Raw genomic sequence first — 13,021 nt, 5'->3', positions numbered from 1 at the left:
TTGTAGTAAATATTATAGCAATTTATGGAAAATTACAGCAAAACATAGATAGCAAGCAGAGAGCTACTCTTCTGGATTTCTCACCTGAATGGCAAGATATGTCATAACAGGCTGACATGTTAAATAGTTGAGCAGAGAGCTAGGAACATGCAAGTGATTGCCTTCATAGAATGGCTTTTAGCTAGAATAATTCTAAACCATCTACCACAGACAATGTGACCTTTTGTGCTGTACAAGTCACCAGGCTGTACAAGTCACCAGTTTATGAATAAACTTTCCACACTACCACTGAGGCCATTAATTTTGGATTATATATTTCTGTATTTTGGATTATATACTTCAACAATAAAGAGAAGGGTGTTTAGGATTTATGTTGAATTCTATGTATCATTTGGATCTGTAATCTAGACAGTATTTTTCACCAGACTTCTCAAATTTTATTCTTTTCAACTGTGAGGTGATATTGGAATCTTATTCTTCAAAAGAGGATAAAATCACAGCCTCTATCCACCTCTATCCTCCTCTGAAGGAGGTGGTAAGCAGGATGCAATTACTGCCCCAATTCAAAACTGAGTCAAAGATAAGAGTCAGAGTATGTTGCAAAAACATAATTAGGAACACAATAATAGTGTTTATATAGGGTTTTTATTGCTAATTTCCTAAGTAGTAATTAATTAGTCTACAGGCTAAACCACATGAAAATCAGAAGTTTTAATTTGTGTAAACGGACCATCTCAAAAATCAAATGTCCATATTTTTGTTAACAATAAAAGAGGCAAAGAAATGTCAAGCATGTACAATGCAGGCAGAACACCCATTCACATTATGGGATTTTTGTTTTTGTTGTTGTTTTGTTTTTCTTTTTGTGGTTCTGTGTTTTTGTGGTTTCTTGGTTATTGTTTGTTTGGGATTTTTTGTCAGTTTTTAATTTATTTTTATTTTTTTGTTTTCAGGAAACAATAGGAATATTTGAATTCTTGTTACTGAAAACAGTATTTTCCTTCACGCCAACAAGGGGCATTAATTTTATTTAAGTGCTAGCACTTAATAATTTTCATTCAATTCTGTCTTCTTTTTTAGGACAGAAATTCATTCTACTATAAGCCTCTTTTAGAATTATTTTCCAAACTCACATATTGGGTAATTTTGAGCAAATATTTTAACTTTAATAATGGTTTCTGGATGACTAGGTAAATAGAGAGTCATTACTATTTAAATGAACAAAGAAAGCCTTCTTCAATGATATTAAGAAAAATATCCTAAACAATTAACAAGACCTATGGAACCTTTGCCTAATTTGCTCTGTATTAATCATGGACAAAAAAAGAAACCTAATATTACACTAAAGAATAATTAGCTCCAAGCATTAGTGGGAAAATATGATATAGAATAATTATTTTGTATAATAAGAAGTGAAACTCTTGAGAAATGAACTTCAGTGAAATTTAGAACATAAGAATAAGTATTCACTACTAATTCATAAAAAGAATGCCTTTGCCAAAATTCTTCTTTATTCCTATGCTCTGCTTTCTAGTTTGCATTGTAGTGTATTTCGTATGTTGTAGAGGTACACCAGTAAAATTTTCATGCCAGTGGATATTTCCTGACATAACAACCATTTGCCAGAATACTAAGAGTTGGTGTAAATAAAGTGGTATTTAATTGGAAAGGTGCATGCACTGTAAACAAAGTAAATTGCTAAAGAAATAAATACCTTACTTGCTACAGAACCTTGTTATATTTCAAATTGTTTTCACATTTTGAAAACTTGATAGTACAGCTCCTTCTCCTAACAACTGAATCTTCTGAAAGATATTTGGATGTCTCTATATTTTTCTTTTCTGATGGCTCTGCTCCTTTTTTCTTTTTTTTTAATTTTGGATAAAAATTTATTAATTTCAGGTTGCTTTCTATTGGGAAAAACAACAGAATGCAGAAGATTGAGCAGAGAAACTCCTTTAGTATTCACCAAACCTCTGCCTGGATCCTATCTTGGTGGTCAACACCAGGTTTATGATGTAGCAAACCTAATCTGGGAACAGGAAGAATGTGAAAAAATTACTCACAAACTGTTTGAATAAATAAGAAATAAAAAGTAAAATTTACCTGAAGTATATTAGACATAAAAGACCCTAGTTGTATCTATGTGATTTAAATGTATAATCACAGTTATTTTAAAGGTGGACTCGTCTAGATAAACACCCGGTGTCACTAAAACAGAGCCCCTGGGGGATGCTTGATGAAGCTACCAGCAAACTGTTTGCTGTATTTCTTCATGGTGCTTCAGCATGGAGACTTTTGATGACAATGCCATGAAGACCTCTCAGAGCTGCCATACATCACTGTCATTTTTGATGAGCCACAACACTAAAATAAAATGGCACTGAAAAGACAGTAGAAATTTTATGCAACTTTTAGTCATGCTCGTGAGCACTTACACAAGGAATTGTACTGGAGTTAATGGGACACCTGACAACATGACTCAGCAGCAAGAGAAATGGCTCCAGATGGAAAGACTTCCTCAGAAATCAATGGATTCAGCACTGGAAAGTAAATCAATTCCTAGCCAGGCACTAGGACCAAGTTTAAAATGGTAAGTGACACGTTTGTTCTTTTCAAACAAGCTGTGTCTGATCAGTGATTGGCAATTTTATTTAATTCTCCTCATTTAGGTGAAAAGCTGAGGTAGTGGTAATGGAGAAAAGGCTGCAAATAAGGAATGGAGTTGTCTGGAAATCTCAGCCTCAAAGCCCATTCCCCAAGTAATCCTGATGGAATATACTAGTTTCTAAAAGTTTCTTCACTTTCTAAAATATTTACAAAAATCTTTTGTCAAAAGATTTACAGATCATTAATGCATTACTATTACGACTTTAAAAAAATCTCTTTCCTAAGTTATGTGCAATAGCTTTAAAGTAATGTTTGGTAATTCCATTCAGGACAGGAATAAATCATGAGAGGGGATGAGTTCAAAGATTCAGCAGTAGCAAAAAGCACATTACTCCATTTGCAAATTCCAGTTTTCTGTCTCAAGATTAATGAAAAGACCATTAATAACTCCGACCCACAAAAGCAATGTGGTTTTGGAGGAAGCTTCCAGTAGTGTAATGACAGCAAGCAGCCTGTGCATGGTAGCTCAGAAATTGTTTATGCATGGATTAGATGTCACACTTCCCTGCAATCCTAGGAACCACTTGTGGTAAAGGAGTGGCCTGTTTACTCCTGTTTTCCTAAATGAATAATGTTTGCTACTACCTGTCACTCTGCATTATCACTTTCATTTGCAAAATGTACACGAGGTACTTTCAGTTTAGAGCAGCAACTTCTAGCACCCATAGTGGATCTGTTCTGCACAGGGCTGGATTGTAACAGGGAGTGTGGTGCATCTCATAACCAGAAATAAAGTCTCCTGAAAATGTCACCATTTTACTGTCAAAGTGCATATATAGTTCCTGACAAATTTACCTTAAAACCAGTATCTGTCCCCACCTCTCTAGGTCATGAAAGCAGGAAATTTTCTGCAGTCTTTAGAAATTTTTGCTTTTCATTAAAAAGTTTTCAACAACATGAGATAACCAAAGCTTTTAGTTCACACTCCTTTGATCAAGAGCAATGGAGCTCCATTGTCCTCGGCCGAGTAAAGCCTACATGGAGTTGGATTCAAACTGCAAATAAACTGCATTTTCACAGATAATGAAGATTGTAACCCGTACCTAACATTCCAAAAAAAATCCCAAGCAGACCTTGCATCAGAATGTCTTTTAGAAGAAAATGAAAGCCATGTACATGGGCATACCAGAAATTTCTTGTTTCTACAATACTGATCCAGTAAGAACATCTTGCAGCAATCCGTTTCCAAGCTGCAAAGACATCTGCCTTAAGTGAAGGTATGACTGCTGCTAGTAGAAAAACCCAGATCCTGCCTGGCTTTCTAGTGAATGGCAGAGAAGTGTTATTATTTCTGCTTCATTAAAGGTGCATAGCTACAGCACAGGCACAAAAAATGAGCCTGAAGGCTCACAAGTGTTTTATAGCAGAGATAAAAGAGAAAAGAGATTTCTCCAAGTCTGGACAATTGGTTGTATCACTGATTAGTTTCTGATTAGCATAAGGAGGATAACTGAGAGTTGCACTTCGAAGAGAAAGTTTGGCAAACAGATTAAAATAACAAAACAAAACAGAACAAAAAACACAAACCAAGCAAAACCAAAAAGTAAACAAAAAAGAAATTATTTTGTCCCTAAAGATTTAAGCTTCTCTACTTTCTGATTCTTATTTGCATGAATTAAAGAATCATAGAATACCAGACTGTAAAGGGACCTCAAGGATCACCTGCTCTAACCCTTCTTGGCAAAAGCATTGAAATTCAACTAGGCTGTAGTTTCCAGCAACTCTAGGAAAAAAAACAAAACCACACTCAAAGCAACAACTGGAATTCTGAAACACTTGGAGAATGCACAAGAGCCCATTTAAGACAACATATTGGTGCTATGAAGGCAAACCAAATGGTCTCAATCTAAGCAATTTATCACCAAACAGATGGAAAACTTTAGAGCTAGCGATACAAACCAGTTTCTTCTTTTTTCAAATATATGAACTTTGAAATATATGAGTTGCCAAAAAGCTACAGCTGCAGGAAAAAGGTGACCTTTTAACAATAATCATTGATTCTAGAGTATTTTGAAATGGGTAAAAACTGGGTAAATGAATTGAAAAAATTAGATCCTATCTTTCAAAACCCAAAGGAAATTTACTAAAAACCCAGGAATTTACTAAACACTTAACACTCACAAACATCCAAATAAAATCCAGTTGAAATCCAGGATTAGTACATTTGTGTCATGTTGATGTTTTTGAAGTCATATGAACATCACTTTAACAATAATATATCATTTTCATCAAAGAGTGATCTTATAAGCAGTATAATGATCTTAAGTAACTGATCTTTAAGGTATTTTCCCTTCCCCCCCCCCCCCCCCGCCAAAAACAAAAATGTAGGGAAATTCCTGACATGTATGAAGGAATTTGTCCACTTGAATGACAATTCTCAGACCCAACTTACTTCTTTGTAGCCGAAAATGATACGCCCATCATTGAGAAGGGTGGCCTGAAAAGTGAAACTCCCCAGGTTGTAATTATCCTGCAGATGTACATGGTCCCACTGGACAACTAGTGCTGTGCCTGTGAACCCAGAGTGGGGGTAGAGAGGCAAAAGGGAGGAAAAAAAAGTGAGAAGTATATTAACTGACTGTAGGAGAAGTACTTCACTGCAGTTACTTGAAACAAGAACAGTGATTTGTCTCTTTTTACCAACTTTCAGCTCCATGCCTTGAAATGCAAAAGATATTACAAACACAAGTTCAAACTGAAATCCTCTTAAATGTAGACACCACAGTGCCACAGAAGCACCTCAACTACTGCTAAAGCAAGAGTGGTCAAGGAACTTGTTTGAAATTGCACAAGAAATCAATAACCACTAAAGGTAGGATCCAGTAGTTCAGGTGTGCTGCCATTTCCACTTCTCCACAGTGGCATTCCTTACACTTTATACATAAATCCCAATGACTTTGAAATGTGAAGTGCTAATAGCATTCCCTGCTTAGTAAAACTTATTATTTCAAGAATTCAGAGTCTTCTGTTAACTATGCATTAATTAAATAACAATTTTTTTTTTTTTCCCTGCATGGGGCAAGCCCTTGCTGAGGTTCTGCAAATTGAAAAATGATAGGTGTTAGCAATAAATAAATGTAGTTTAAATCAAACTCAATAAGAATTCATAGATGAGGCAAATATTGAGTCTGGTATGCAGAGATTTAGCTGCAAGAGCCTTGTTAATATTCATGGGAGTTCACTGGCTGAAGATGCACTTACCACACTAAAAATATTTCTCAAGCAACTTGCATACCCAGTGAGCATGTTTTACAGATGTTGAGACACTTATTACCAAAACTCTGTTTTCTGAAAATAACATTTTCATCTTACATGCCTTCCTCAAAAACTTCTCTTTTTGGCAGTAATGGGAGTTGTGTGCTTTTAATTCAGACTTTAATTTCCTTTCTTCCTAGAATGTTCATGATGGGTCATTACATATTCAGCTCAATACATTTTTGATATATCCTTGAAAAATCTTTTGTTACAGATCTGTGCTGCAACTGTCATGAACAGATCTTGACATGAGTTGTCATGAAACTATGAGCATGCAAATTTTGGGTCCACACTGCACCAAGTCCCTCACATTGTTGTCCCCTGTCTTTCTATATAGTAGATACTCATTAATAGTGCACAGAGTGCACTTTTCCTTTGTGACTACACTCATTAACTAGTTTTGGAATATTTATTTGATTGCATTAAATTTTATTTTAAATGTAAATTAGTTTCTAAAGTTATTAGAGAAAATAGCCAGAATTAGCCAGAATTTCTTCTAGTCAGTCACTGAGTGCTTCAGATCCATCTGCACCACAGAACCCCAAGCTAAAATGGAAATCAGCTGCCACCCAAACAGTCACCTCATTCCAGAGGCTTTTATGTAATTTGTGTGTGCCTAAGTTCCTTGCAGTTGGCTCCATCAGTGAGACTTTGATGGATCCCCACACTCTGTGCCTTCCCACTACAGATGCTGCTTCATGGCAGAGCACTTACTCATGGGAACAAAGCATGGATGAGTGAGACATAAGGTGCTGAAGATACAATCTGCTCAGTTTCTTTAACTTGTGTTAAGATAGAAAATTCTTTGTCTTAAAACCCATGGAGTTCAAAAGATGATGCATTACACATGAAGACGAATCCAAAATCAAGGAACTGTTCAACCTTGTAATGAAAGCCATATGAAACAGCCTGGTACACCTGGTATGAAGACTGGAAGTCAGGACTATAATGAGAATTAGCAACATCATCTCCAGAATCCTTGGATTTTTTAAGTAAAGATGAAAAATCTCTGGCCATAATATTAAATAATTTACAGTGTGAAAATTGTATCTTCTTCTGTTTCAAAATTCTTCATGGAAGGAGTAGAATTTTCTCATGTAAGCATTTTATTGGATTTTTAACAAACATTGAAATGACTAGATTGTAAAAGAAGTTTATGACTTAATGTAAAAGATATAGAATACATTTTGATAACTGATCTAACAAATAAAAAATACTATCGGAAATACAAAATGTTTTTGAACCTTCTGGCAATTTTTGCTTAAATTCACTATAAATAAACATACATAAAGTAGCACAGGTGTATCCAGGACAGTTTAGAAGTCATGGATCTCATCATATTAAGTCATGATAATAAACTCTCTAAGTTTTAACTGCCATTGTAGTTGATCACTAAAGGCCTGAGGTAAACACCAGATGCTTTTTAACCATGTAGGCTATGTTGCTAAAATATTGATTACAACCGACTTCAAGAGAAAAATATCCACACATTCAAGGGCTTTGAAACTTCTCACAGAGTTTCAAGTACAACACTGAAGCTTGCCTTTTCCTCTTTCAATCTTTTTTACAAGGAGCTGTTGAGAACTCGTGGTGTAGATGAGTGTATTGGATTCCAATTCTGGGACTCCATGAACACTTAGTCATTGACAGGTTTATTAACCTTATCCCTGCCCTGCTTCTGTGTATTCTTGCTATTGCACTCCACAAATGCTATTTTCATTTTAGGCGGTGGGCAGATGGTATTCACTATATATACTTTGAAGTAACAGGAATTTACACTGTTATATAAGACAGATTTTCCCTTTTAAAACTGATAAAATGCTTTGCTACTTTGAGCTTATGTACTTCAACATCCAGATGATATCTGCTTGATTGAGAAAAGGCATTCATGATTCTTTACTGTGTTCTAAACTAATAATTGCTTATATATGGAAAGTCACATGCTCTATACAGCCTCTAAATTAGGAAAAAAAAACAAAACCAGAAAAACTTTAAAATCCACAATGTTTCCTTAAAAAATAGTTATTTAGGAAAAGAAGAAAAGCCGAGGGCTGCAGACATATTTATTTATCAAGGACTGCTACATACCATTATCAAAGTATCTGACTGTTGAATTTCTTGACACACTGGGGTCAAAATTTGCCATTAAGGGTGCAATATATTGAGTAGCTGTTAGCATTCGATGCACAACTTCTCCAGTATATATGAAACCTACAATAAAAAAAAAATAAATTGAGACCATTTCAGTAAATTCTGAAAAGATTAAACAGAATGGCAGGTTGAATTAGGCATTGCCAGAGCATTAAAGGGTCATCTGAGAGAAATTAATCCCACCGCAAATTTTATAGTGAATTAAATAAGAGCTAAAATTTCAGAAAAACATCTGCGATGGCTGCCAGAAAAACAAGATCCAAAATGAATAATGGAACAAATTGTTCAAGAAGGTTTTTTACAGAAACAAAAACATTGAGAACTCAAGGAAGAATAACTCCAGTTAAGGGCAAAATGCAAGTACGTGGCACTATGAAAATAAACCATTTTACCACCAGGCATATTCCATAGTGATTTCTTCCATGCTTTCCAAAAATTTGCAGTTTGTTTTGCTTATGTAATTTGTGACGTCTTTTAAAGTTAATCCAACCTTTTTTCATACTTCTAGAGATGCAGAGTAAGGGACTATTTCAAGAGGTATCAACTTAAAAAAAAAAAAGTCAGATGAAAAGTGGAACAGATAGGATTTCTTCAGGTTTATAAGGCACATAACATTACTACATTCTCTGCTGTGTCAGGTCTCACTAGTCTGGTCTATTCATTCCTGAACTGATGGAACTCCACAGATCAATCGTGGGCTTCTTTCATCTGAAGTGCTCATCCAAAACCTCTTACTTGTTTGGAAATGGAGTCCTCCCTTTGAAAGAAGACCAGTCATCTACAGGGAATCCAGTAATCCTGCAGTTTTCTTCAAAGCAAAAATCAGTGTATTTTAATGGCAAGAAGCTTCTACTCTTTTAAACATAAATAGTCTACAAATAAACCTGTGTTGTTTAGGTTTGCCAACTCCACTTCAACTGGATAATGGAACTAATTATTTTAAGTGCCCCAGATGAAAGCTTGACTTAAAAACTCCCATTGCTCTGGAATGAATCTTTTTGTTACTCCTTGCCTTTAAGTTGATTTGAGCTACAGGCAGATCTTCAAATCTGACATTTGCATATTACCTCTCCTCCTACAGCGTTTACCAGATGGTGTCTTATGATGCTTTTGCTTTTCTACTTCTATTGATTCAGTGAAGTATATTCCAACAGCAAGCATCTCAACACAAAGAATAATATTAGAGCTGAAAATTTTATAACATGAAAAATGTTATTAGAAAGACACATTAAAGAAATATAATTCTTTATTGGAACGTTATAGTATTATTTTCAACACTTATTATGCTGGTTTATGTTCCCTTTTCCATCTTCAATCATATTGTGAGTCTCCCTCTTCCTCTACAAAACCTTTCACTGCCAAGCCCAAGAGTTCCTTTCTTCTTACATTTAGTATCATGGCAATAAAACATGTGATGAAGAAGCCTATAAATCTAACTCTAAAACACGATTGCAAAATTCCAGAACCAAACATGAACCTGACCAAAACTGCTGTTAACGTATAGTATTAAAAACTATTAGTGTGCAGCCTCACTTTCTTAACAATATCTCCATCCTGACCAGTGTGAGATGAGAGGGTTCATCAACAGACTTTTTGATATGATACAGGAAATCTCTAAGTGCATGAAAAATTAAGTTTCTGGAGTGTTTCAGGCATCCTTCTGCTCCTGTATTCTCCTGAAATACACAGTTAAATGCTTGACAACTGCTCATGGAAATAGTTCTAGAAGTCATAAGATGCTATAAACAAACAGATAAACAAACAAGGTGGTTCTCCGGGGGTAATTCTCCTGCATGGCTGCTTATAAACAGCCTCTTGTTCTGTGAAGTCAGCTCATGTGGCAGTGATAGGGGACCTCAGAAAAAGTCAGGTGTGGGGAAAATACAACAAATGATTCAGTTACAAACATTTGGCATCTGACAAAGGGGTGAGCTAGGAACTGAGATACTTTTTCTTCATTTAAAACATATCTATGTATTCAAAAGATACAGTATTTTAATATCTGGGCACTCCCTAACTACTAAATTAATTCTTAGGATTAAACTAATTTTTTTTTTCTTTTTTTCCTATAGGGGGCAGAAGGGGAGACTGGGGGGCAGATTCCTCCAATTGGATATCTAAACACCAATGTTCTTTTTTGGTAATTGATAGGGAGATAGGAACACCAGCTTAGAAAGGGAATCTGCCCACACATATTTACATGTCATTCATAAATGGAGCTTTCAGAATATAAAAGTCTGTCTGATTTTACTCTATTTCTTATTTTAGGGTCGAAAACTACCATGTCAAAGTATAGTCCCTGAAAGGCATTTTCACTATTTCCTGCTTATTATTGTTTGCTTCTAAAATGTCATTCCCTTGAAAAATAATCCCTTATGCTTACTTAGACATTTTTAATACGTATTATTACACAAAAGTATATTTCATATTATGTGCTGCTTATTATCCCTGTGGACATGTACACACATATATTAACACAGTTGTGGGTAGGTCTATAACCTTGAAACCATTCTTCAAAAATATTTTGAAGACAATACAAACAAAACCTTTGAGTCCATATTCATACATTATAATTAGCCTTAAACAGTTCAGTACTTGTTCATCCCTTGCACAATCATCCTACACTTACACAGTTTCCCTTTCATGCTTTCATCCTATTTACAGTATAAATGTCACCCTTATAACTAATAATGAGGCAGATACAATAGGGAAAGAAAAGACTTAATTGTGCAGGAACACTTAACTAAGTAAATCAGCCCAAGTAATTAGTAACCACAAAACGTATTTCAAAGTGTTTGCCGGATGCAGCTCTACTCTAGACAGAAATGGAAAGCAGGAGGTGGATGATAGCTGGGAAGCAGGCAGACCTTGAATGAAGATCATTCTAATGAGAACTCCAGTCATGCACTGGAACAACTTGAAAAGGAACACAAAGTCATTTCAAATCAGAGATTCAAAAGATGAAGCCACCATTGACCATGGACATTTTATCATTGCAACTATGACTTAAAAAGAACAGCAAATGTAAAATTAACTTATTCTGGAATGGAATTCTGCAGAAAATTGGCTTATATTATCTGTGACCTAATTTTCTGACAATGCTTAATGCTCATGGTTGATTCATTTAGTAAAGGAAGAATTTTTCAGACCTGCAATTTCCTGAACCACTTAATCTCTCCTTTGTGGGAGGCATTGGTAGAGCTCTTTTCCAAAACTCTCTACAAGCACTATACCTAGGAGCATAATATGCTTCTAAATACTGGAATGAAGACAAATAGGGAAAAGTGCTCAGTATTTTGTAAGTTTAATATGTACATATAAATTTAGCTAAAACTAGGGCTGAATTAATACTAAAACCACTTGTAGATCAAGAAGACTATACTTCTAGTTCTCACAGTGTACAAATTTACACTCGCACAAACAGGGGATAAATATATCTGTAACCACTTAAGCACAGTTCCACTTGATGTAGGACCCTGACTTGATTTAAAAATTCATTTTGTGCCTGAATTTACCCATTCCAAAATATGCTCATCTGTTGCATGTTAATATACCAAGTTTACAAAGAAAATTTAATGTACAAGGTTACAACACTCTGCACATTAGATTTCTGTGATTTCCTTTTTTATATTCTTAGCTATGCACAAACTCAGTATCACTTAGAAAGTTTTTTGACAATGTTTGCCAACAGAATGACAAAATATAGTTTCAAGGCAGCACAAGCAATGAATCCTTTGAAGTGTGCCTAGAGATGGTGGGATATGGAATACACAGACAGCAACAACAGAAAAAGAATGATGGTTGATAACCATCTTCTAAGTTGCCTGATAACTGACTTGTAAGATAAACCCTTGTCTTTCTCTGCAGCGGGTTGACTTTTGCCATCTGCCCCATGTCCACCCAGCTGCTCTCTCACAGCCCTTCCTCAACAGGGTAAGGGGACTAAATAAAATGAAAAAAATGTGTGTGTCAGGACATAAACAATGAGAACACTTGCCAATTGCTGTCATGGGCAAGAAAGAACTGACTTGGGGACAGTTAATTCAATTCACTGCCAGATAAAATAGGTTTGCAGAGTGAGAAAGACAGATTAAAACACCTTCCCTCCACCCCTCCCTTTTTCCCAGGCTTAGTTAGTGTCACTTCTTTATTTCCAACTCCTTTACCTCCTCTTCCCCCCTGAGCAGTGCAGGGGGATGGGGAATGTGACTCGTGGGCAGTTCATAACACTTCATCTGCGTCAGTCCTTCTTCCTCTCATTTTTTCTCTAATGCACCATAGATCTTTCCCATGGTCTGCTGGGATAAACCTGCTCCATTTTGAGAGCTCCACAGCCCATGGTTCCTCCAGGACAACTCCACCATGTGGGGTCCCCCACAGGCTGCAGCATGGATATCTGCTTTGCTGTGGCTCTTCCACGGTCTGCAAAGAAATGCCTGCCCATGCCTGGTCTCCTTTACAGATGCTTTGGCACCTGGATGACCTCCTCCCTCTTCTTTTAGTTCCTTGGTGTTCACAGAGTTTTTGTCATGCTTTTTGCTTCACTCCTGACACTAAAGTACAAATTTTTTACTCTTTCTTAAGTAAGCCTCCCTAGAAGTACCACCTGGGTGGTTCATGGGCTCAGCTGTAGCCTACTGAGGATCTGTCTCTGTCTGGTAAGGCCAGCCCCACACTTCCTTCCACAGAGGTAGTCACCCTACTATATAAACATCATCACAACCCCTAATTCAACCTAAAACTTAGTATTTTGATTGTTTTATGTATGTAATATTTTATTTTGTATATCAACAATTTTACCTAATATGCAGAAATAACATATCTACTTGAATTACTGGAATTTCTTGTTAAGAGTTTTTAAAATGTATTTATTTTTAGTTTAGTGATAGTAGTAGATAGGTGGAAAGTTGCAGCTGAAACAGCACTTAATGTACCAGTTCTCATG

The 13,021-nt window shown here is 35.8% G+C and overlaps 1 protein-coding gene across 2 annotated transcripts in view; it reads right to left on the bottom strand.

The window, feature by feature from the left end:
* The window catches only part of PLXDC2 (plexin domain containing 2), a 254,848-nt gene that overhangs the window by 67,805 nt on the left and 174,022 nt on the right, over window positions 1–13,021 (bottom strand). For both annotated transcript variants that reach the window (XM_086860207.1, XM_086860212.1), the window contains exons 5-6: window positions 8,014–8,136; window positions 5,063–5,181 (exon numbers count right to left, since the gene is read on the bottom strand). In XM_086860207.1, coding sequence (XP_086716333.1) covers window positions 5,063–5,181; window positions 8,014–8,136 — 242 coding nt within the window. The remainder of the gene's footprint in view (window positions 1–5,062; window positions 5,182–8,013; window positions 8,137–13,021) is intronic.

Source organism: Cyanistes caeruleus, chromosome 1, assembly GCF_971803275.1.
Source record: "Cyanistes caeruleus chromosome 1, bCyaCae1.hap1.1, whole genome shotgun sequence".
NCBI classification, from domain to species: Eukaryota; Metazoa; Chordata; class Aves; order Passeriformes; family Paridae; genus Cyanistes; species Cyanistes caeruleus.
This window is presented reverse-complemented; position numbering and strand designations above follow the sequence as displayed.